Source organism: Trachinotus anak, unplaced genomic scaffold, assembly GCF_046630095.1.
Source record: "Trachinotus anak isolate AG129_WGS33_773 ecotype Australia unplaced genomic scaffold, CSIRO_AGI_Tana_v1 ptg000010l, whole genome shotgun sequence".
NCBI lineage: Eukaryota > Metazoa > Chordata > Actinopteri > Carangiformes > Carangidae > Trachinotus > Trachinotus anak.
Window position 1 is genome coordinate 12,257,297 of NW_027273861.1, and position 21,978 is coordinate 12,279,274.

The 21,978-nt window shown below is 42.9% G+C and overlaps 2 protein-coding genes across 2 annotated transcripts in view; both read left to right on the forward strand.

Moving 5' to 3' along the window:
* LOC139626998 (uncharacterized protein C1orf21 homolog) overlaps positions 1–13,377 on the forward strand; it is a 246,058-nt gene extending 232,681 nt beyond the window's left edge. The window contains exon 7 of the transcript XR_011692482.1: positions 13,348–13,377. The gene's annotated coding sequence lies outside the window, so the exon portion shown is untranslated. The remainder of the gene's footprint in view (positions 1–13,347) is intronic.
* Positions 1–21,625, forward strand: part of sema6bb (sema domain, transmembrane domain (TM), and cytoplasmic domain, (semaphorin) 6Bb) — a 117,865-nt gene extending 96,240 nt beyond the window's left edge. The window contains exon 18 of the mRNA XM_071487587.1: positions 17,698–21,625. Coding sequence (XP_071343688.1) covers positions 17,698–18,605 — 908 coding nt within the window. The 3' untranslated portion in view covers positions 18,606–21,625. The remainder of the gene's footprint in view (positions 1–17,697) is intronic.
* Positions 21,626–21,978: the final 353 nt, after the last annotated feature.

Sequence of the window (21,978 nt, forward strand, 5' to 3'; positions counted from 1 at the left end):
TACATCGGTTTTCCACTCTCTGCACAGTGTAGAGCATCACAGAACTTTTTTTGTGTATCATCAATACTCCAGCGATTTAATATTTAACTTCTATAAAGTTAGTGGACTTATAAGAGAGTGGTTTGAAAAAAAAAAAAAAGTCAAATAAGGCAGCAGAAATATCCCGACTTTTATTCCTTAGTGAATGAGAGTACCTAGTCACCTCACATACTCTATAAATATCAGACAGCTAGACATACTCTCTCTCTCTCTCTCTGTGTCATCTCCTGCACATCCATGCCCTGCTGCATCCACCTGCAACGTGTCATGTGGAATTTGAAACTGAGCAATGCAGCACTTCTTCTTCTTTGGCTCAGATTGTACCTCATTTCTACATCACTTTGGACAAAATCCAAATGAACACATGTAAATGTAATATAAAAATGATTTGTATTCATCAAATATGCCAAGTCATCACACGGCCCATCCCTCTGTTATAAGATTATAAGAAACTTTTACAATATATCAGTGTCTACATGCAACAGGGAAGTGATCCCACAAAACAAATATTAATCTTTACTGATAGAAAGATTACTTGTTAAACTCTCATGCATTTACAAAGTACTAAGTTCTAAACATATTTTGATACATGTCCATCAAAAATTTCCAACACAAACAGCATAAAAAAAAGGATACTCACTTAGTATTCCCTCTATATCAAACATTGGTAGAATTCAATTTACTTCTCCCAAACAGCGCACTGACCCTTGTTCTATATGAAGAGGCGGTACACCAGATCTTATTTTAACACAAATAGTAATACTTTTTCTCAAGTTGTATCAACAAAAAAACATATTTGTCACTTTTTCTGTTTTGCCTAGGAATAGTTGACATTGTTGACAGTATCAGTACCAATCTTCCACAGCTAGTATGGGCCAAGCTCCAAAAACAGTGGATCCTACACTCCTCCCACTATGCATCTTGATAGTGTCTTTCTTTAGACTTGACGAAGCTTCCTCCAGAGCAACAGAAGACATAATAGATGGTGCTTCACAGGGTGTGTGATACCTATCACGATTAATGAACTAACTTTGATGTGTAAAGTTAGTGGAGTACTTTTTTTTACCCCGCCACAAATAGTATGAAGTAGAACATGAATTTTCAGATTTGTACACATCAGCTTGCTCAGTTACACTGGGATGAAAGTGCGCTGCTCCCTGGTATCTGTTCTTCTTGGACCGGTGTCAGATAGAGATGTACCGTCCTGCTCTCTGGACCTGCCTTTAAGGAATGTCATAGCTCTGAGGCACATTTGTGCCTGCGTCTGATCCCGTCATGAAATATGCCCAAGCTGAACTCCCTTGACAGAGGTGAGCTCCGTTGTCACCAGATGAACGAGAGCTGCTGGGCTGGCCTGGCTGCAGTGTGAGCCAGCATCTATTTGACGGCTGCCACCAACGCTTTATCTCAGATATTGTGATGAACTCGGTGCCGTAGCCTATCTTTTCATCATATCCCCTTTTTTTTCTTTATTATTTGACACTTTCATTGTCTCTGATATGGATGTTTTCCTTGGTGTTTCCTGTTCCTAGTTAACTCTGAGTCCATCTTTCTTTGTCTTCCTTTGAGACAGATTCTTTCAGCCATCTGCAAACACAATATTCAGTCAGAAGAAGACAGAGAGGCACAGCTTCAATGGGCTTGTTATGACAAACTGTCACTGACACCGTTAAGACTTTGAAAACTGCCTGCACACCCTCTCTATATGTGTCTGTCAGTATCTTTCTCTGTGCCTCTCCTCACATGCCTTATTCCTCACGTACAGGGGACGCACTATGTACATTTGTGGACTTACACACACAAATACTCATAGGATTTGTGTCTGTTTGTAAGTAGACACACCAACACAAGCTCCTCAGGGACTTGGATTGGTGAAACAGACAGAAGGCTTTTGGTTTCTGAATATTTCATATCTCTATATTGGACTCATTCCACCTGCCTGTATCTTGACCCAGCAGATGGGAGGTGAGATATGGTCTGGCCTATCTATTTCTCTTTGGGGAAATTCAGCAATCTCATTTTCGCCCTCCCTTTGCTTACTTCTTCCCTCGAGGAAGAGTCTCTTTCTGCAGCTGCGTGTCAAACTAAATTTTCCCTCTTTGGCGTCCAGTCATGGTCGGAATTCACACATCTTCAACAGTCAATTATCAGAATAAACTGTTTATTTGTTTTTGTCACGATCTCATGAGATTATCTTTTTATTAACACTGTTGTTAGCTACGAGGTAAGCGGTAAACTGAAAGAGTCACCTCAACCACCAGGTCCCAACCTTGGGGTTTGGGTGTCTCTAGTGGATCACAGGATAAATCAGAGGGTTATAAATTTGTTCTCTAATCCATGCCTTTTCCCAAGGGCCGGAGAGTTTTACCTCTTCTGGTGGCTAATAAAATATTCTGAGACGTTTACTGGGAAAAATTCCTCTTTGGTAGCAACCTGTGACTTGGGGTTTCAAAGAGACATTTTATCGGCTCACAAACCAAAAAGGCTGGGAATCAGAGTCCTAAATTTTACCTAAATTACAAATTTTCTCACTTACCTCATAGCCACTTGATAGCATTTACTTTTATTTGCCCAGACCTTCTTCGGTACAAAGTAGCTCCACTAAAAATTTCCAAGGGAATGGTTACATTGTGTGTTGGAAGTTGTGCTTTTCTTTGTTATCTTTTAGATATATAATAAATTGAAATCTTTTTTGCAGCTGAGCCTCTTCTAGATTATTTTTTCAGTGTGCAGGCATTCATTTCCATTATGCTTTTCAATGCTGTGAGTGCCAGAAACAAACCGCAGTTGTGTTTGTGGTAGCAGAAATATCAGAGACAGATATATAAAAACCTGGCCAAATTAAACCAAATCTGTCTTCATGGCCTGAGTACTGAACGTGAGAAAATATGGTTTTTGTAATTTGGCTGAACTAGCCCGTTGAGTTTAAGCTGGTCATATTCAGCTTGTTAAGTGGAAATTATGCTGGTTTTGTCTTTACAGTTTTTCTGAAAAAAACAAGTAATTTAATGTACCAAAGTCTTTGCTCTTCTGCTGCTTCATCCCTCTTCGGCCTCAGTCAGTGCTACACTGATTTCAGAGCGGCCTTGTCGTCAGACCTCAAAGGGAGATGGATGGACGGCCTTACTTAAAGCCCAGCTAACTGCCTCCCCTTTCTCCTTAGCCAGAGAGTAGCAGTTGCTGGAAGGAGAATCGATTTTCATCTCTCCTCTGGCTGATGGCAGTCGAATAGATATCAAGGGTGATTCTGCAAGGGGAGAGGAATGGGACTGAGAGGAGCAAAGAAGGGGAGGGGGTGGCTGCGTAAATCAGATCAAGGAGCAGGGAGCAGAGCAAAAAGAATGAGTAAGGGATTGAGAGATCATAGGAAGAAGGCAAACTTTGAGGATGGAAAGGGTGAAATGGTTCAGGAGATCAGAAGTGTGGAGTCATAAGGGTGAATAAGAAAAGAAGCAGTGATGGCGAGAGAGGACAGAAAAAGTGTGGTTGCAGGAGGACAAAAAGATTTGGTGGCAAGGGGGTAATCACAGAGGAAATGCGAGAGTGAGGAGGGATGAAAGCTTTGAGAATGGAGGGAGGTGCAGGGAAGGGAGAGGAGCAGCTATTTTCATGGGTGCCAGGGCCAGGGCCGCTGTGACAAATGGTCTGAGAGTGCCACCGGCGTCTCCTGTGTCACGGCGCTGTCACTGGCCTCCTCAGTGGGCTTGTGGCCAGGTTGTAACTCTGCCAAGGTGATGTAAACCACCTGCCTCTTATCCTCATAAGTTTTTCTTTCATGTATCACTGAGCTGTTGCTCTTCTCCTCACTTCACACTATCTTCATCTCTAGTTTGGAACAGTTCAGTTTATCTTAATTTGTCATAAAAATCAATTAACTGAGCATAATGTTCCTTACACCATTGTTAACCAAATGTACATTTACAAGGTCACAGTGTGAGATCACTTTAGTTACTGCAAACTATGAGGGAGTCAAGTGTAGCTAAGGGTATTGCCTTGTGGTTATGCATGGTTCTCTCTGCATTTATTGGAAAACAAAGATCACCCTCCCAAATACACACACACACACACACACACACCAAATATTAGTATGTAGAGACATGCTGTTCCTCTAAGCCCGCTCTGATCAAAGCAGGGTTTGGAAGCACAACGTCTAATTTAGACGATGTGTTGTGGGAGGGACACTTTGATGAAAGAGATGAGGTCAGAGAAATATCTGCGTTCAATTATGTGTGTGTGTGTGTGTGTGTGTGTGTGTGTGTGTGTGTGTGTGTGTGAAGTCTAATGTATGTCCATCAGTCTGTATGGGCTGTACTTTCTCTCAGGCGCTAAGCAGGCTAACGTTGTTGTTCGGTAATTTCGTGACTCCAGACATGCATACTTGCACTGAGGCAGGGGGGGCAGAAGTGACGCAGCTGCTCTGGCATCAACTTGTGTTTCTATTTCCACCTGCTCAGACGACATTTTTATTGAAAACACAAGTGCAAAGAGCAGTTTTTAAGGTTTGATTTAGCAGATGTGCAAACACAGACTCCCTTGAAAAAACAAGCAATTTTGAATTTGCATTATTGATTTTGACAAACACACATCAAAAGACAATTTTCAATGTGATTAAAGCAGAATCTCTATTTGACTCTACAGCTACTTTGAGTATTTAATGTATAAGGTCTTCTTCTCTTGCCTAAACTCATAGGTCTGTCATACAGCAGCATTGTGGTTGTTTCGCCTGCAGAGTGATGTAGTGAAATACTCATATTTATTCTCAAACTTTGAGGATATGTTCATCAATTATTCAATTTTATGACACGTCAACAAGATCTAACCAAAAAAGATACATAAGCTCCTCAGCTTTTCCTCCAGATTAATCCTGAGGTTTGTCAATAGTGTCTGGATGATCAAATCGCTGCGTACCATTTTCCTCTGGAAAGAGAGAGTTTATTCCTCTCAGCTCGTCAAACTAGCAAAGGGTGTAAACACACTTTGAACCCAACGCACAGCTACTCTCAGAGATCAAAAATGCAGAAGCAATGCTGGTGCAACGCTCTGGCTCTTTCATGTGTTTTTTATAGTGTTTGGGCAACAATGCCTTTGTATGGCACAGAGGCATGAGCGATATCAGGCTTTAGCAACACAAATAATAATGTGTTAGTGGCCTACATTTATTTCTGATTGTAGTTTCTTCAGGAGAATGGTTGATAATAATAAAAAGTAAAACATCACCAGCTTTATCTCTTAAAAGGAAAAATTGTCTTGAAACTTATTTGGAGTGCTGAAACCTGTATTTGAGCTGCTTACAGAATGTGGTTTTGGATTCTGCACCAAGACATTTCTTGGCTCATTAGGAAACTGTCAGACCTGACAACCACTGGCCATTAGTGAAGCTTACCCTAACTCCACCTGCTGATGTTGTATTCCTCCAACTAATAATGCATCAATTCCTGCTTCAGCCTCCTTTCTAGTCTGCACTGTGTTGTGCCTCTGGTCTCTAAAATTGCAAAAAAAAAAAAAAAACTTGGTCACACCCATTTGTACCCAGAGTTTCAACCAGCAGTTTAGCTTGCAGGAAAATAAAGCTATTGATGTATATGTGTGAGCAGTTGTGTGCCCTCTAAATTAGTAGGCTCTTCACAGTGGACAACTCAGCCAGCATGATAAACTGCAGCTGGATTTGTGCTGGATTTAATTTTAATGATGTTTGAGCAGAACACACTCAGCTGACTGAAACCACCAACTAACTCTGAACTGCTGGGGGCTTTGGGTGTGTGTGTGAGGTGAGCATGTGTGAATGGGTATGTGATAGGTAATATAAACCATTTTTGTAAACAGCGTAATGAGTCAGATTTGGTTCGGGCGTCGACAGACGTTATAGGATGTCAGATCCACTTACGGCAGGTTATCACAACGTGTCGATTGGCTCGCTTCACTTTTTCCAGGTTGTGACCCTTGCTGACAGGCAGATCGGTTACAGCATAAACATGGTCTAAATGGTCTGTCACAGCTCAAGCATCTCTCTTTAAATTTGCCATGAGGGTCTCTAGAATCTAAGGGAAAAGATTCTTGCATCCAGATCTTTTAGTTGGGACCCTGCAACAGCCTCAGGAATGCCAAGCGCCTCAATCTCCCTGCAGCAATGAGCTAAACACTCCCTCATTTTATTTTGCTGTTTGCAGGCATTTGGGGAGAATGACTCAAATTGTGTTTGCACAGACAGTTCATCAGCTAAAGTCAACTCTGTTAAATCAGCCATCAAACAGGCAGAGGAGGCGGTGTGTGGGGGTGTGCGTGGTGCTCTAGCTGCAGACACGTCCTGCTTCATCACATTCCTCCGTTGTTCCAGCTCAACACATTTCTCAAATCTCCCTCCCTCTGTTGATAAAAGCAGAGCAGGCTCCTCAACGAATGCATGCATCCAAACCCTCACCGACACACACACACACATTCACACTCGCACATACTCCTTCGCCACCCGTTTCACTGTGAACTCACTCAGGCGTAATGACATAGCTAGTGTTGCCACAGTGTAGCTACAGATGGAAGCAATTATGGTGCTGTGAAAATATTTCCTGAACTAAGGCAGTGTTTTGACTGGTGGGACAGCGGGACGCAATCACTCAGTAATTGAGGTCCACTGAAACATCAATAAGGTGAAGGGAGATTGAAGAATCCTTGTTGTGCCGTGACGTTAGAGTGGATGATGGTCACTGCGTACCCAGGGCTGACTCTGTCTTTCTCTCTGGTGGTTGTGATTTTGTGAGGAGCTTTGTGCAGGAAGGAAAATTTGTTGCCAAATTTACGACTGTGGTCTCATCTAATTCCATTCTAATTGCTGTGAGTTGGAGAGAGGCCTGAGTTGAGGCTTAGGAGGGAGAACCCATAAAGTAGACACAGCTCTTTGTATTTACATGGCAGCTAGTTAAAGCGCATGGTCATAAGTCTGCTGATGATAAATGTGCTGCCCTGTAGTCCGAACCCCAACAGAGCGGCAGAGACAGACAGGAAACAAGAAGGAAAACGGGGGGTAGTTCGTTTTTTGTTTGATGCGGTCTTCTCTTTCAGACGGAGCGAGAGAGGGCTCTGTAACCTTGACGCCACAGTCCTCCCGCCTCCTCCCCTAACTCCCTCTGCTGTCACTCCTGCAAGTCAGACACCAAGGGCACACTCAGAGAGAGAGGGAGAAAGAGGGAGGGAAAGAGAGATAGAGGAAGTGTGGTGTGTAGCTGAGCATCCCCAGACACCAGACTGCGCTGTAACTCACACATCTCTCCCACCCCGAGGAGTTTCTGAGAGAACAGAGCTGATCCCCTCAGTGAAAACCGTTGGCTGATGAAATATGAGGACCTATGTGCCTTATAACTATTGACGTGTGTGCGTGTGTACTTGGGCAAAGAGAAGTGAAAAAGTGTATGGTGTGTGTGCAGTTTTTAGAGCAGAGATGGAGAATTTTTTTTAGCGAGCTCTAAGAAGATAAGAATAGCAGCCTCAGCCTCTGGAAAGCTTGGCGAGGTGCGAGGACTCCTGAAGGGCTTCAGCTCTTTCATCTGACTTCCTTCTCTGAGTCCTCCCTCTGCTCCTCACATCTCCTTCCTCTCAGCGGGAGCCACAGAGAGAGCAGTGAAAAACACAAAGGGCCTGCTGACCCCTCAGCGTACCACGGGTCTTCACTGATAGATGCTTTTGTGTGTGTGTGTGTGTGTGTGTGTGTGTGTGTGTGCGCCATCTATCAAGGACTGGTTGAAGTGAGATTTTGGGTGGTGAGGGGTGTATGTATAGAGACTACAGTTACTCTTAGCCACCCTCTTTTTATGTCCCCACACATCTAAAACTTGTTCCATTGAGCAAAGAGCCAATGATTAAAGCCATTTACAGTAAACAAAGCCCAGTTGTAACCTCGATATCTTAAAAAATGCTTCAGGTTTTACTAATTGAAGAGAAAATGCAGGGAGTTTCAATGCAAATGCAAATGAACTGCATCAGAGTCCTGGTGGGTAATTAAAAAATAAAAAGTAAAATGGACAAAGATGTATTGTATGTAAATCACAAATGGCATTTTTCATTTTCTCTTCTGCACATTGTCTGCACATACCAACAAAAGATTTCCACCAAAGTTTTGGTTGTTTTACATGGGAGACTTCTGTATATCTGTCTTTTCTTTTTTGGCCTCTTCTTACTGGTTTAGTGGTTGTGGCTCTACTGGAAAATGCCATGAACCAATCAAGATTTTACAACATTTGAATCAAAATGTGACAGTTGTTGGAGGTTGTTTACTGATGTTTACACTTTGCTGTCAGTCAGAAATGATCAAACCACACCCACAACATTTTGAACTGTTAAACTGATAATCGGTAATAAGTATGTTTATTTTTATTTGTTCCTTCTTTAGTCACGAAGAGTAAAAGATTCTATCCCACAGCAAACATGTTTTGATAAATCTAAAAGTTTTCTAAAAGAGTAATAATTTGTATCTCATGTTTTTTTACCATTTAAAAGTAGTTCATCAGCCAGGTTGAAAATATTTGGAATTTCATCTGTCTCCTTTATTTTTAAATCCAGAATTTATAAATATGCAAATATTTTTTGTTTGGAAAGTTTAACTAGCAGATGACTGAGCATGAATGTGACAACAAGCAGCACACTGACAGTGGCGAGGAACTATTTTTATGGAGAAATATTTAAGTTTTGAAAACCAAGTTTTCAGGGGCTTTAGTGTCTAATTTTAGTGCTGCTGCTTTTTTTGGATTAATTAAAAGCTGGAAGCCACAACCTTGAAAAACTGTACCTGTAAGGCACAAATAAAACTGTTGGGGTGCTTGGTTGCAAAAACTCCATCAAGTAGAACAACATAATGAAAAACATTTCAAAACAGCAGCATTAAACTTAACTTTAATACATTTCCACTGATTATAGTAGACAGTTTAATTTTGTACTAAATTGTAGCAAAATTGACTACAATGTATTAAAATGAAAAAATATAAATTTTTTGTCACATATAAGTCAAAATCAGGTGGCGAAATTAGGACTGGTTTAATATTGTTTTATTCACAGCTTCTGATTCCGTGACCCAATAATATCAAACAACACTGACAGGGGCAGTTCTGAATAAATAGTGCCACTACTTTTGATACTTCATGTACATTTTGTTGTTTGATGTACTTTAAGTTGCATTACATTCAAGCATCTGAGAGACCTTGTACCTTTTACCTGTATTTGCATGATTGGATGAATGAGTTGATTATGTGATCCAGATGCCAGCCTCAAACAGAAGGCAGGTACATGTGAGTGTGTGTGTGTCTGTGTGTGTGTGTCTGTGGAAAGATGGGAAAAACAAGATGGATCTGCACATTAACCATTGTGTGCTGGGACCTAGAGCCTTTTTACACACAGCTACACACAAACATACACCAGCTGAAGCCACCAGCTCTGTAACACCAATCAGTGGCATTTAAGAAATCTGGCCAAACTCACATGCGCACGCACACACACACACACACACACACAGATGATGACGAATAAGAGCCCGGGGCAGGTCTGTGTCCTGTGCTGAGTAATAGTTGTCCTGTAAAGTGCAGGCAGGACCTGGAGGTGCTGTGTAATGCCTCAACAGAGAGTCCTGCAGCGTGACTTCAGATTACTGTAACTACTCTCCACTCACACAACTGGGGGTTGTTTCTGTGCCTATCATTCAGGCAGAAATCCACTATGGTGAGTTCCCCTAACTCCCTGCATCAAACAACACGTTTCCTCCTTTCTGCAACACATCAATAACACTACGCTACTTTTTTCACACTCCCTCCCTTGCTCTCTTTCTTCATCAGTCACACACTCTTTCCATCTCAATCTCTTATTCTCTTCTTATGTTCCTCTTCACTCCAACACTTCCTCTCTGCTGTTTCTGTCTTTGTCACATCTCCCATCAGCGTCTTCCTATGAGTTTCACCCCTGAGTTTGTTGCAGCACCTCGGTATTGATCACCTTAAACTACCTTTAGTCCAGGTCAGCTGACAGGCACTGTGAATCTGAGTGATCGTTTGGTCGAGGATGTTTCCTGACAGCATGTCCAACTGCGAGGCCTTGGTCCATGTCACAGCGATGACATTTCATTAAAGGCAGCCTGTAAATTAAGAGAACGGGGGAGGCTGAACGGATGGGGCGAGAGCAGATTCAATCAGCCACCAGATGGCGTGCAGCCCTGACATGAGGCCTGATGGTTTAATCATTCGGTTAAACTTCCATAAATTTGTATTGGGAACGAGTCCAACACTACAGTGCTGGGGGTGTTAACATAAAAACAAATTGGCATGTGTTTTCAGCGGGTGGGCGTATAGTATAGCACCGTGCATAGCTCCGATGTGATATGTGGATGTAGCATGTGAGAAAGATTAAGTTGAAATTGCCTGGTTCGTGATTTGGGAACGAGAGATATGAACCCTCTGGGCGGATAGTTAGACTAATGCTATGCGGACCTGCGCTCCAATTTATTGCCCGTGACATGTTTGTGAATATTTATTATTGCTCTCCACAATCTGCTCTTGGCTTTGCACCTAAAACGAGAATATCAATTACCAAATGAAAACACCAGCCAACACCGTAACCTGTAAGTCATGGGGTATAGAGGGAAAGAATAAAAACTTAATCCTGCTGAGAAACCCGCACATGTACATTTGTACACACACAAAACTCTCTGTAAAATAATTTATTTCTCCACAGCGTCTACCTCAGCTCAGCTGCTTTTTTTTGGACTGGATGCGGCTGAAACTGTTAACAGCCTCGCCTGTGTTAAGTAGCCTTCCACTGAAGGTTGACCAGATTGGGAAAACAAGAGCTCCTGGTGTAATTGAACCCACAAATTCAATGAGGGACATTCCTAATAGCAACATGTGTGTGGAGGCTGAGAAAAAAAAAAAAAACGTCCTGTAGCTTTTGATTATATGGCAGCAGGAGGGAGTTAGCCCCCCTCTGATGATTTTAACACATAGCATTTTCCTAAAGCAACTCTAGACTTACCTCATTTACCCCAAGCAGAGATTTTCCCATAAGCACAAAAAGGAGAACGAAACCAAAATGAGGAAGGAGGGACAGAGCTGAAATTTAAAATACACTGGGCAGCTAGAAGGAGAGAGCGAGAGGTGGAAGAGAGGAATCTAAAGGTAACAAGAGAGTCATGCAGGTATATTATTATGCAGTCATCATTGCAAACTTTGACTGTGAGCCAGCCAAAAGCCTGATCTGCCCTCGCTAATAGACCCAGCTGAAGACCTGAATCTATTAACCGCGTTTTTTTTTTGGTGGAGATTTTATGGAATTTTAATTGCAAACACATGGCCTGTGCACATAAATGTTTTAACATATTGATCATTCGGGGAGAGACAGGCAGGTCTGACTGGCCCTCAGGAGCCGAGGTTTTGGGGGTGGTTTTAATTTTTTATATATTTATCTTTATTTTACCAGGGAGCCGAGCAGAACTCTCCTGCAGCTTCCCTCAGCCGTGCTCTCGCTGTCAGGGAGGGACTGTAAATGGTTTTACAATCACCCCGAAAGTAAGCACGGTTTACGAGCAAGCCAGGTTTTGTCCAAGTAAGGAGCTCTGCAGCATTTTTGCTTCTTTTTAAAGGGCTTTAATTCTTTCTCAGTTTCTTGCTATGCTCGTACCACATTGGTGTTAGCTTCACAGCTCACAACATTAGGTGTACTCTCTGTCTATGTGTGAATGAGAGACAGATGCATTAGCAGGAATAGTGTATCTGCTTCAAGAAAAGTAATGGCGATGGTAAAAAAACATAATAATCATAAAAGGACAGCGGGAAGGGGGGGGGGGTACTAAAACCAGAAACAAAATAGTGCCTGCAGTCTTTCAACAGAGGAAAAGGAGAGAAGGATAATGAGCAAAATCACTGAGCCATGGGTACAAGCAGTGCATGTTGTCACTTATTAACACACGCACATATTCATACGTCTATACACACTTCTTCACATGACAGTGCACATGCTTTGCCACGTGCATCCCCTGCCATTGGCTGGTGCGTAAACACATTAACATGCAGAGAAATGATGGATTCTGAAGATGAAAGCCCCTCAGATCAGTGGCTGTACGCTGACACAGTCGTAACCCATCAAGCTCAGAAGTGTGTGCTTGTGGCATCGACAGGTCCACCGGGATGCTGTGAAGTCTCTTTGTTCTGGTTTGATGTGCTGTGTTTCTAATACATGTATTCCAGCTCTCAAACTGCATAAAAGTTCCCCTGCCTGGCTTTTGATTAAGAAACTTATCGAACTGTAGGCAGCCCCAAATAGTTACCAAATTAATTCCTTAACATCAAAAATTGTGAACACCTCCAGATGGTAATCAAAAGCAGTATAGGAAGCAAGGAGGTGAAGCATGCATCTCAATGCCATTTAGTTGTTCTGGTGAGAATTTTATTTAAGACTAATTCTGGTTTATCACAACCACGGTCTTATATTGGTAGTTTTGGTCATCATCATCAGTATAGGTATGTTACCATTGGAACATGTTTTTATACCTTTTATACCTTGTTAAACATCCCTTGGCTGCTCAGATCTGTCTTGCAACCCCTTTTTGAGGCTCGACCTCCAGGTTGGGAACCATTGGTTTAGATACTCAGGCGTCACCATTTGTCTTTTTTCTTGGCTTCTCAGGCTTTATTGAAGCAATGCTGCAGTGTTCCCAGATTTCAGCCATTACTTTGATGAATACAGCACTCTCATCCCCCATAGAAATGATGGCCAAAACTATGAAAATTAGACCCCAGCTGTAATAAACTGTGATTATCTTTTGGATGCATCTGTTTAATCAAGATCATCACCACTGAAGGTGGGTTGAAAATCATCTTCTTCCCCTTCATCCCACTCTCCGTCTTTATCTCACGCACACACATGTTCACAAGGCCATTGTCAAAAGCGCCGCCAAACTGTGAGCATGGGCTGAGCAGATACATGGAGTCGTCTGCCAGCGCTTTAATCAAGGGAAATGTTTAACAACTGGCATGGAGCTAGCAGGGCTTTTCATTAATTTCTCTAACTCACCGGCAGAATGGAGGGAGGGAGGGAGGGAGACATGGGAGAAGAAGACATGAAGGAAAAGTTAGAGGCAGCCACACAACTCTCTCCGATTAACATGACCACAGCTGCCACGATCGCCGAGTAACAGAAACATCACTTTGTAGCTTTAATATTAAATCTGATAGTGCAGGAACAACCTTGATTTGATTTGAGAGTGTGCAAGTAAAAGTTTCTTTACATCTTTTATGAATTTTTAAGCCATTACTCCCATCATGCCGCCACCCCTGATGATCAAAGGAGTGGGTGAGTAAGAGAGAGAGAGAGAGAGAGAGAGATACGGAGAGAGGATTAGCGGCTAACAAGAGGATTGGAGAGAGGGAGGGACGATACGGGATGTGAAGGAGCAGATGACTGTGGGTTAGAAACAAAGGAAATCAAATACCAAAGAAAAATTGAAACTATGCACGAGCGTCTTTGTGCTTTGAATTTGACAGTTAATTAGTGTGAATGTATATATACACAAATATCCTATCGGTGTTGCTTTCAACAGCACAGTCTTTCCATCTGCTTCTGTCTCTTCTCTCCTCCAAACTCCCTTCCTCTATCCTTTTGTCTCTCCTCTTCACCTCACTTATCCCCTCCTCTCCTCCTTCTTATCTTCTCACCTTTTGTATCAGGTCTCCTTCTCTTATGTCTCATGTCCTCCTCCAATTTCCCTTTTTTCCCCAACCTATATAAAATCTCTCCTCCTCTCTCATCCCCTCTCCTCTCCTCTCCTCTCCTCTACTCTCCTCTACTCTCATCCCCTCTCCTCTCCTCTCCTCTCCTCTACTCTCCTCTACTCTACTCTCCTCCCTCTCCTCTCCTCTACTCTCCTCTCTTCTCCTCTTCTCTCATTGTTACGCTGTAATTGGAGCTGGAAGCCTCAAGACAAGCGGCTCAGTGTGCGTCAGGCTGACAGGCAGCCCCGTTGGCTTCTATTAAGCTTTAATAAGTTGGAGGATTGGAAGAGGGAGAGAAAGAGCTGAAGGGAGGAGAAAGTGTGCACACTTCTGCTTCGACTGTCACCCCTCGGTAGGATGCAGAGAAACCTGTCTGCTGTCACACAAACACACAGACTACCCTAATCTCTAAACACCTGCCCTTTCATATTAATTTATTTTTTCATCTTTTTACCACTGGCTAAAGATTTCATCCACATGTTGTTTATCTAAGAAAGACAGTTCTATGTGGGGGGGATGAAAGAAATTGACAAAAATTATTAACATATGTGAGAGTGTCTATGTCAAAGAGAAGGAGAGTTGAGGAAGTCTGTCCCTGCTTCTCTCAGCCATACAGTACTAGCACACAACACACACACACACTTGTCAAGCCCTCTCCTCCTGCATGAAGATGACAGCAGTATTATTGCACCGTGCAGAATTTAATCTGAAGTGCCACACAGCAACCCTGGACCACAGTTGAGGTAACTGTTAGAGAAATATCTACAGCCTCTGCAGCTGAGTACAGCAAGAGCAATTCCAGCTGTGATGTATGTGAACGAGGGGAGATTTGTGGTTTTCCCCCGTTATATTGCTGCCTTGTTCCGACTTTTTCTGTGGTTGCAGCGCTTCCTTTTTTGTTTACAAAGTCATCAAGGCTGCGGTTTATTGAAAAAAAAAAACCAAAAACATCCAACCATGGATCAATTCATTACCTGACTTTTCATATTCCTCCAGTGTTTGTGTGTGTGTGGAAACTATAAATGAACATGCTGGCACTGTAACCTCCAAATGCCTTTCTTCGTGTCGCATCTGCTGCCCCCAAGAACGCCCTTTTTACTGAGGAGAGGAGCGATAATGTAATTGAAGCTGGCAGTCATTCCAAACTGAATATTGGCCTGAAACATGAAAATAAATACAGCAGGAGTCAGGGCTATGTTTAGGCTTCTGCAACAAAGATGCCAACAATGTGCTCAAGGAGAAAAAGAACTTCCAGTGAACAAATGCCAAATTCAATATAAACACAGAGGAACATGGGTGCTTAAATGAATACACAAAGACTACAAGGATGTCTGTGCTGGTTAGCCTGTGTAACCACGAGCTGGCTGCGTGACAGTTTGAAGGAATGAAGTGAGGAAAGATACGTCGTGTGATCCGAGTTATGAGCTGCCATCTGTATTGGGAGCAGTTTTGAAATATTGAGCAATCAAGTTTTTACATCCTGTGGGTGAAAACTAACCTCCAAAATAAACATTAATACTCAGTTAAATAAACACTTTAAAATGCATAACTTAAGCCTCATGTGAGGAGCAACTTCAGTAGAATGTTAAACAAGGTTGTTTTTTTTTTTTTAACAATCCTATTTTAGTCCAAAATATTAGCTGGAAATATATATTCTTCCTAGATAAATACAAAACTATTTAAGACCGACCACAAAATGTGATGTCCAGTTATTCAAAAGGATTTGCCTGAACCGTGCATGTCACATGATTGAACAGGCTGTAACTAAAACCTGTGTCCACGTATATCACTGAGCTTATTGGATTTGCGATAAAGGACTAATTAATGCTGAAAAGGACATTGATTGACTAACAGGTCCAGTTGATTAACGTCAGGTTTCAGTCAATGGAAACTGCAAACTTGCTGAGAGTAAGGACTCATTTTGATTGATAGCACTGAGAATCCACTGTCAGAGCTACAAGATGAAATCGTAAGAGACAAAATATTGATGAATAGTTTAACATAATTGTCACCTCTTTAGAATGCAGTTATGCTTTAACAAAGCTACATTTACAGCCCAACAATGAACCTTAGTGTCTGAATAAACACAGGCATTATATTTTTAACACCATGTCTCCAGTCCACCATTGGCTCCCAGAGGATCGATCCCAATTAAGTGGATCCCTTGACATTTCCTTGTTTTTTTTTTTTTTTCTCTGTTCTTTGGGTTGCCTTGAAATTTGGTAAAGACATTTATGTCACACACAAGATTACTTGTAATCACTACTTTGTAATCCATATTTGAGTTTTTATCTAGCACCACCATCCAGTACTTTGACACTTTGACCTGTTTTTCCTGCTCTGTCTCTCTGTACTTTGTGAAGCCCTTGTACTTGTACTTGTTAAAGTCATTAAAAAAGTCATTAAACTCATTGTTTTTCTTGGCTGTGACATAGTATTAAGAACGAGTTGTTACTGTAGGCCTTTTTTTTTCCTTTTTTTTGGGGCGGGGGGCTCACTAATGCGAACCCGCTTCGAGCTCTACCCTGTTGGGATGAGATGAAATCATACATGCCTGTGCAATCGAGATGAATAGATTGCACTGTGGGTATAGAAACAGTTACTTTGTTTTTGGGTGAACTGCCCCTTTAATGTGTACAGGAGCACCTCCGGCTCACAGCAGTTCAGCAGTCTCTCACATGGTTTGAGCTGCCATTCCCCAGCTTAATGTCAATGTGGAGAGTAGCACATTATTATACAAAGCCACAGGCCACATTAATTAACCACCAGGCTGTCTCATACTGGAGTATTTGCACCACAACCAGCCCCATTTGTCCCCATTGAAAATGAATTTGTCAGACAATAAAAGTATGTTTGTTTAAAAAGAAACGTTGCTGTTCTCAGTATTTTCATTCTTCCTCCTGTTCTTTGTCCTGCTCCTTTTATGTGCCGTGTGCAAGTGAGTAAGTGGCTCCCAATGTCTTTTAATGACATCCATTTATTTGCTGTGAGAAAGGATTTATTTTGCTGTCCTTGTGGAGACAGTCCTCCCTCTGCCGCTATTGGTGTTGTAATTTAACAACTATTACTATGTTTGTCTAAGGCCCCAAATGTTCGAGTTCGCTTTAGGCAACTTCTCTCTCTCTCTCTCTCTCTCTCTCTCTCCCCTCCTCTTTCCTTCATCTGCTTTTCTCCAATCTGCTTCCCTTGGCACAATTTCATTGTATTCGTTGGTGTTGGTCCCAGGAGCTCACGCAGCAAAGAACAACTTCTCTTCTGGCATTTTCCTAATTGATCCATGGCAGCCTGTGCTGTGGTCTAGTTGAATTCATATCTTCAATAATTCATAAACGGTTTCCTCCGAGGGAGTTCATGACATGTTCTTATACCAAAGAAATACAGAAATTCATGGTCTTGTGTGCTGATGGGATATCCTTCTATGAACGCAATGCCTTATGTTCATCCTTGCAATTGCAGTTATTTGAGCAAAAAGGAGTACTAGTATTTGTATATTTTTAAGTCACACCATTGAAAGCAAGTTCAGGTGTTGGTGCACAACAATAAATTGCATGTATAGCAGATTGTAATGGTATGAAAACTTTAAAATATTACTCACTATTATTGCCAGACTTGGCATCTCTCCCAATAAAGCTAATGTTGTGAAACATGTTAGGGCTGAGAGCTATTCTCAATCAGGAAGACAGTTATTACAGCTATTAAAATCACCATCCACTTTATATAATGAAGGCAATTAGCTAGAGCTACCTTGGCTGGAAAGCATACAACCATTCCCACCCACAGAGTGGAGAGAGAAAATAGGCCATTTTGTCTTGCCATTTGTCTACTCCCACGTGTTTAATACAGGAAATACTGATGCTATTTAGATGTTTCCACCAGCTGACTGATGGCTTTCTTTTTGTGTGTGATTTTATCTCTTTCTTTGTAGGAATGCTGCTCCAAGAGAGTTTCATTGAGGAGCCTGACGGCCTAGTGTCTGTAAACCTGCTGGTGGTGTCTGCTGTTTCAGCCTTCGCAACAGGAGCCATTCTCTCAGGCCTCACCGTCTGCTGGATCATGAGTCACCGTCACCGCCACTCCCGCAGCTCTGGAGCCAACGGTGCTCGCCGCAAAAGTGACAAAGAGCAGAGCATGCTGGGGCAGGGCCGCAGCGGGTCAGTGATGAGCGTAACAAGAACCAGCGGTGGTGAGAGGCGCCGTTCCCAGGCAGACAATCCCTTTGTGACACCCAACGGTTGGCCTAAAGGGGAGATGGACCCAGGATTGCTGCCTACTCCAGAGCAGACCCCACTGCAGCAGAAACGGTCCATGCGTCTCCCAGACACCGACTGGGACCAGAGCCAGACCTTCCTCACTGCTGTGGGGACTCCCTGCCCCAACAACTCTGTCATCTACCTGAGCTCCAAGTTCCTGCATGGAGGTGGAGGGGGTGGAGGGATGGTCCGGATAGAGGACCCAGGGGAGGTCATGCTGCCCCCGCACACAGAGCGCCAACGCTACCTGATCCTAGCCACCCAGAGAGGGGAGCATGGTGGCAGCCGTCCCAGCGGCACCCTGAGGAACTCAGCGGGAGAATACATCTACCCCGCTACACCGCAGGACTCCCCCGACCGACGGAGGGTGGTTTCCGCTCCCACTCCCCACGTGGACTATGGGGAGCCTCGCTGGAGTCACGAGGCGCTCAACTACAACAGCAACAATGGAGCGCCCTATCACTCCCAGCGCCAGGGCCTCATCAGGCCAGACATGCATGGGCCTCGAGGGCTGGGAGAACTGGCTGACTTCAGCCATCTTCTAGGGAAGAACATGGGAGAGCGCACCCCCAGTGGCCAGTGAGGTGAAGTACGTGAGCCCCAACACCAAACTCTCTCTGAAAACCCATTCCCTCCAACAGTAAACTGGAATAAATCAACCCCTCAGAGTCACTGTCCCGGTCCAACCTTACCCTTTCTGTCCTCTCTCACTGTCATTCAATGTTCAATGACGTCATTCAGCAGACTGAAGAGAGAGACAGAGAGAAAAGAAACAAAGAGAGAGTTGAAAAAGAGGAGAACACTCTCCTCACATCTCCGTTCCTCTGCTCTTAATCTGAGGTGCACCCCTCTGCTCTGTTAGTGGTACGACCCACTGAGTGTGACTTTGACACCACAGGACAAATAGTAAGGTAAAGGGAGGGGTGCAAAGGAAGGGGAATCTTCTAAAAAGGACAGAGTGGAGATTTTTAAAAAAATGACAATTTCGCTTGCAGCGCCAAATGTGAAAGGTCTCCCTCCACCATTTTGTTCACTGTTTTGACACCATGGATCTTCTTTGAGAGTGAAACTTTCTGCTTTTGTTTTTTGTTGTTTTTTTTGTGCCAGTGGCATCCAGCAGACAACAATGTGCTTTACTTTGGATTTCAGATGAGACTAAAACTGTTGTAGCCGTGCCAGAGGGCAGTTACTCTCAATGAATCATGCAGTGTGTGTCTGTGTGTGAGTGTGATTGTGTGAATGTGTGCGGCCACAACAACCCCAACCAGTGTCCTGTCTTAACTGTGAAGAATAACTATATAATGAAGTATCTGTAAGGAGAAGGTTGATGTTAAAGATTATTTTCCCTTTTTATAAACAATCACAGAGAGACAAGTGGATTTTATTATGTGTCTCTCTATGTGTTTACCAATCAGAGGTTTGGATGGTTGACCAGTGTCTAGTGACGGGCTGAGACTCTCAGTGATTCCCAGTACCTCAGAAGCAGCACTGGACAGAGCCATGATGAAGTGAAAGAGAGCAATAATAAGCAAGAAACATATAATGATGAAGAAAAAAGCCAATTGAATTTGATATTTTTATAATATCACTGTTTTCTCAGCAAAGAAAACTAAAGCTTAGGGACATCAGAAAGAGCGGAGCGCTGGGAAAAGGAACAATATCTCCCCTCCATTCTTCTCTCCTTCCCTGCCTCTCAGTATGCCTGGGTCTGACTGACCTGACCTGAGGCCTCCCTGGGCTCCACAGTCCATTTGAAGGGGGGAATGTGAGCTGTGGCTGTCTGGCTGTCTGACTGAGGCTGTGAGGCCTGGCCGCTTGGGACCTCCATTCAGCCTCTTCTGCCCGACACTGAGCCTCTTTGTGCCCCAGAAGCAGGAGGAGACTGCTGCAACAAATAGCCGTTAAGAGTCAGGGACCTAGCCCAGCACCACAGCATAGCAGAATATCAATGAGGAGGACAGCAGCTCCATCCGTCATGTGAGATGTACCAACCAGGCCCGGGCATCTCTTATGCTTCACCCACTTGCCAGGACAGGGAGGAGCTGAGGGCCAAAGCTGGGGCTGAGGCCAGGATTGGGGCACTGCTAACTGTCACAATGGTCATCCCTTGTGGCTTTATCCCCTTTCTGCCTTTCAGCGTGTTTCCCAACAAAAGCAGGATAAAGAAAACAGATGGGCATGGGTCTACTTGGGTGTGGAGTTACTCTTTCACACTGTTGTCTTTTATGTTTTCAGCTTCTGTGTGTTCTAATCCATTCTTGATTCAGACATAGATCCAGAGATAGTCTCAGTTCATCTGGGTCACGATGCTGTTTTCTGTCGGCTTGTCTGTGTGTGAGTGAGTCTCTTAGGGCTTGTATCCATTAATGTGTTGCTCATATTGAGTGGAAAAAAAAAACAGCATATGCACTCATTCTCATCCTTCCTTGTTTTTTCCCAACCTCATTCTTTTCTCTGTTGAGCCATTAATGTTGTGCAACAACCCTTTGCTTGACATTCACAAATCTGTGCTAACAGTGTCAAGGTCCTGCGTGGGAGCAGAACATGCTATACAATATAGTTAAACCATTATACAGTGCACAAAGACATGCAGATAAAATGGAGATGATGGGCTGTGCTGAGGGGAATTTAGGGTCAGATGGTAGATACTACCCACATAATGAAATATCACAGTGTACAAAAACCAAAAACCAGGGCTCAGTATTTCTTGAAACTTTTATAAAACTAGTGCCAATATGCTATGACAGCTTTCATTATTGAGATCATAATGAAAAATATTTTTATTATTAATATTTTCCATTTAAAGCAACTCTCTGATTCTTTATAGCGTCTTTTAGCTCATTGGTTTTCTGACCCATAACTGAATTGTTTTGGTTCACTCTCACAGCTGTCGTCACTGTTGTTTTCAGTCTCAGCAGGCAGCTGTTTTCAAGAAAAATGCTTTAAAAATCAATGCCACCTGCCTGCAACAAACATCAGTCAAAGTTAGCGACTAGCCAGTGCACATATGGGAGCATTTAGCAGCTAAACATTCAGATATATTCCTCAGGAGTTGGTAGAGACCAAAAATGGAGCTTAATGGAAAGTAAATATTGGACTTACACAAACACAGCTCCAAATGAATGATATTGTTGCTTTGTATCTTCTGGATGTGTAAATTGACAACTGTTTGCTAATACATTAGCCTTATATTGTGATAATATGTCAGTGTACCCTTCACAACTTTTACCGTCAAGTGGCCAGAAAAATCAGTTAGTGCATGTTCAATGTAAAAATACTAAGGCTGGGTATTGCTCTAAATGTTTAATTCTGAAGGCTGATGAGATAGCAAATAAAACATTTATTGATACATTATTTTGTGAAATTCTACAAAATACTTTTTCCACTCAACAAAAGCCAAAGCTATGAATTATTAAACACTGTCTAAACAGTGTACATTTGACAGCATTTAGATGTAAATCAAGAACTGTCTGATCAAAGAAAAAGTAAACAAGCTTGTAACTCAGACCAGGTATTTGATACCAGCTGACATTTTTGTCACTGAGATTTGACACCCAGTCCTAAAAATGAGACAGCCAAGAGTCTGAGGTGGTGCATGAGACAAGCCAGGACAGAGGAGGAGGTCAGGCAGGCAAACATGATGTTACTGCATTACTGCCTCTCCACATTAGTGCATGTATTCTTTATACATTCCACCCTGAAACAGGTCATTAGTATTGAGGATGCTGAGCTTTCCACCAGCCCGGCCCCTCATCTCTGCCTCTCTTTATCTCTCTCCTTGTCTCCCATCTCTGCCGTGGCCTGAGTTCTGCGTGTCTGTCTGCCAGTCTGTGTGTGTGTGTGTGTGTGTGTGTATGAATGAGGCCTCTCTGTCTTGGCCAGTGTGCCCATCCAGCCATGTCCTCACTCTGCATCTCCTCTGGTGTTTCACTAAACATGCTTGATTAGGCAAAGTA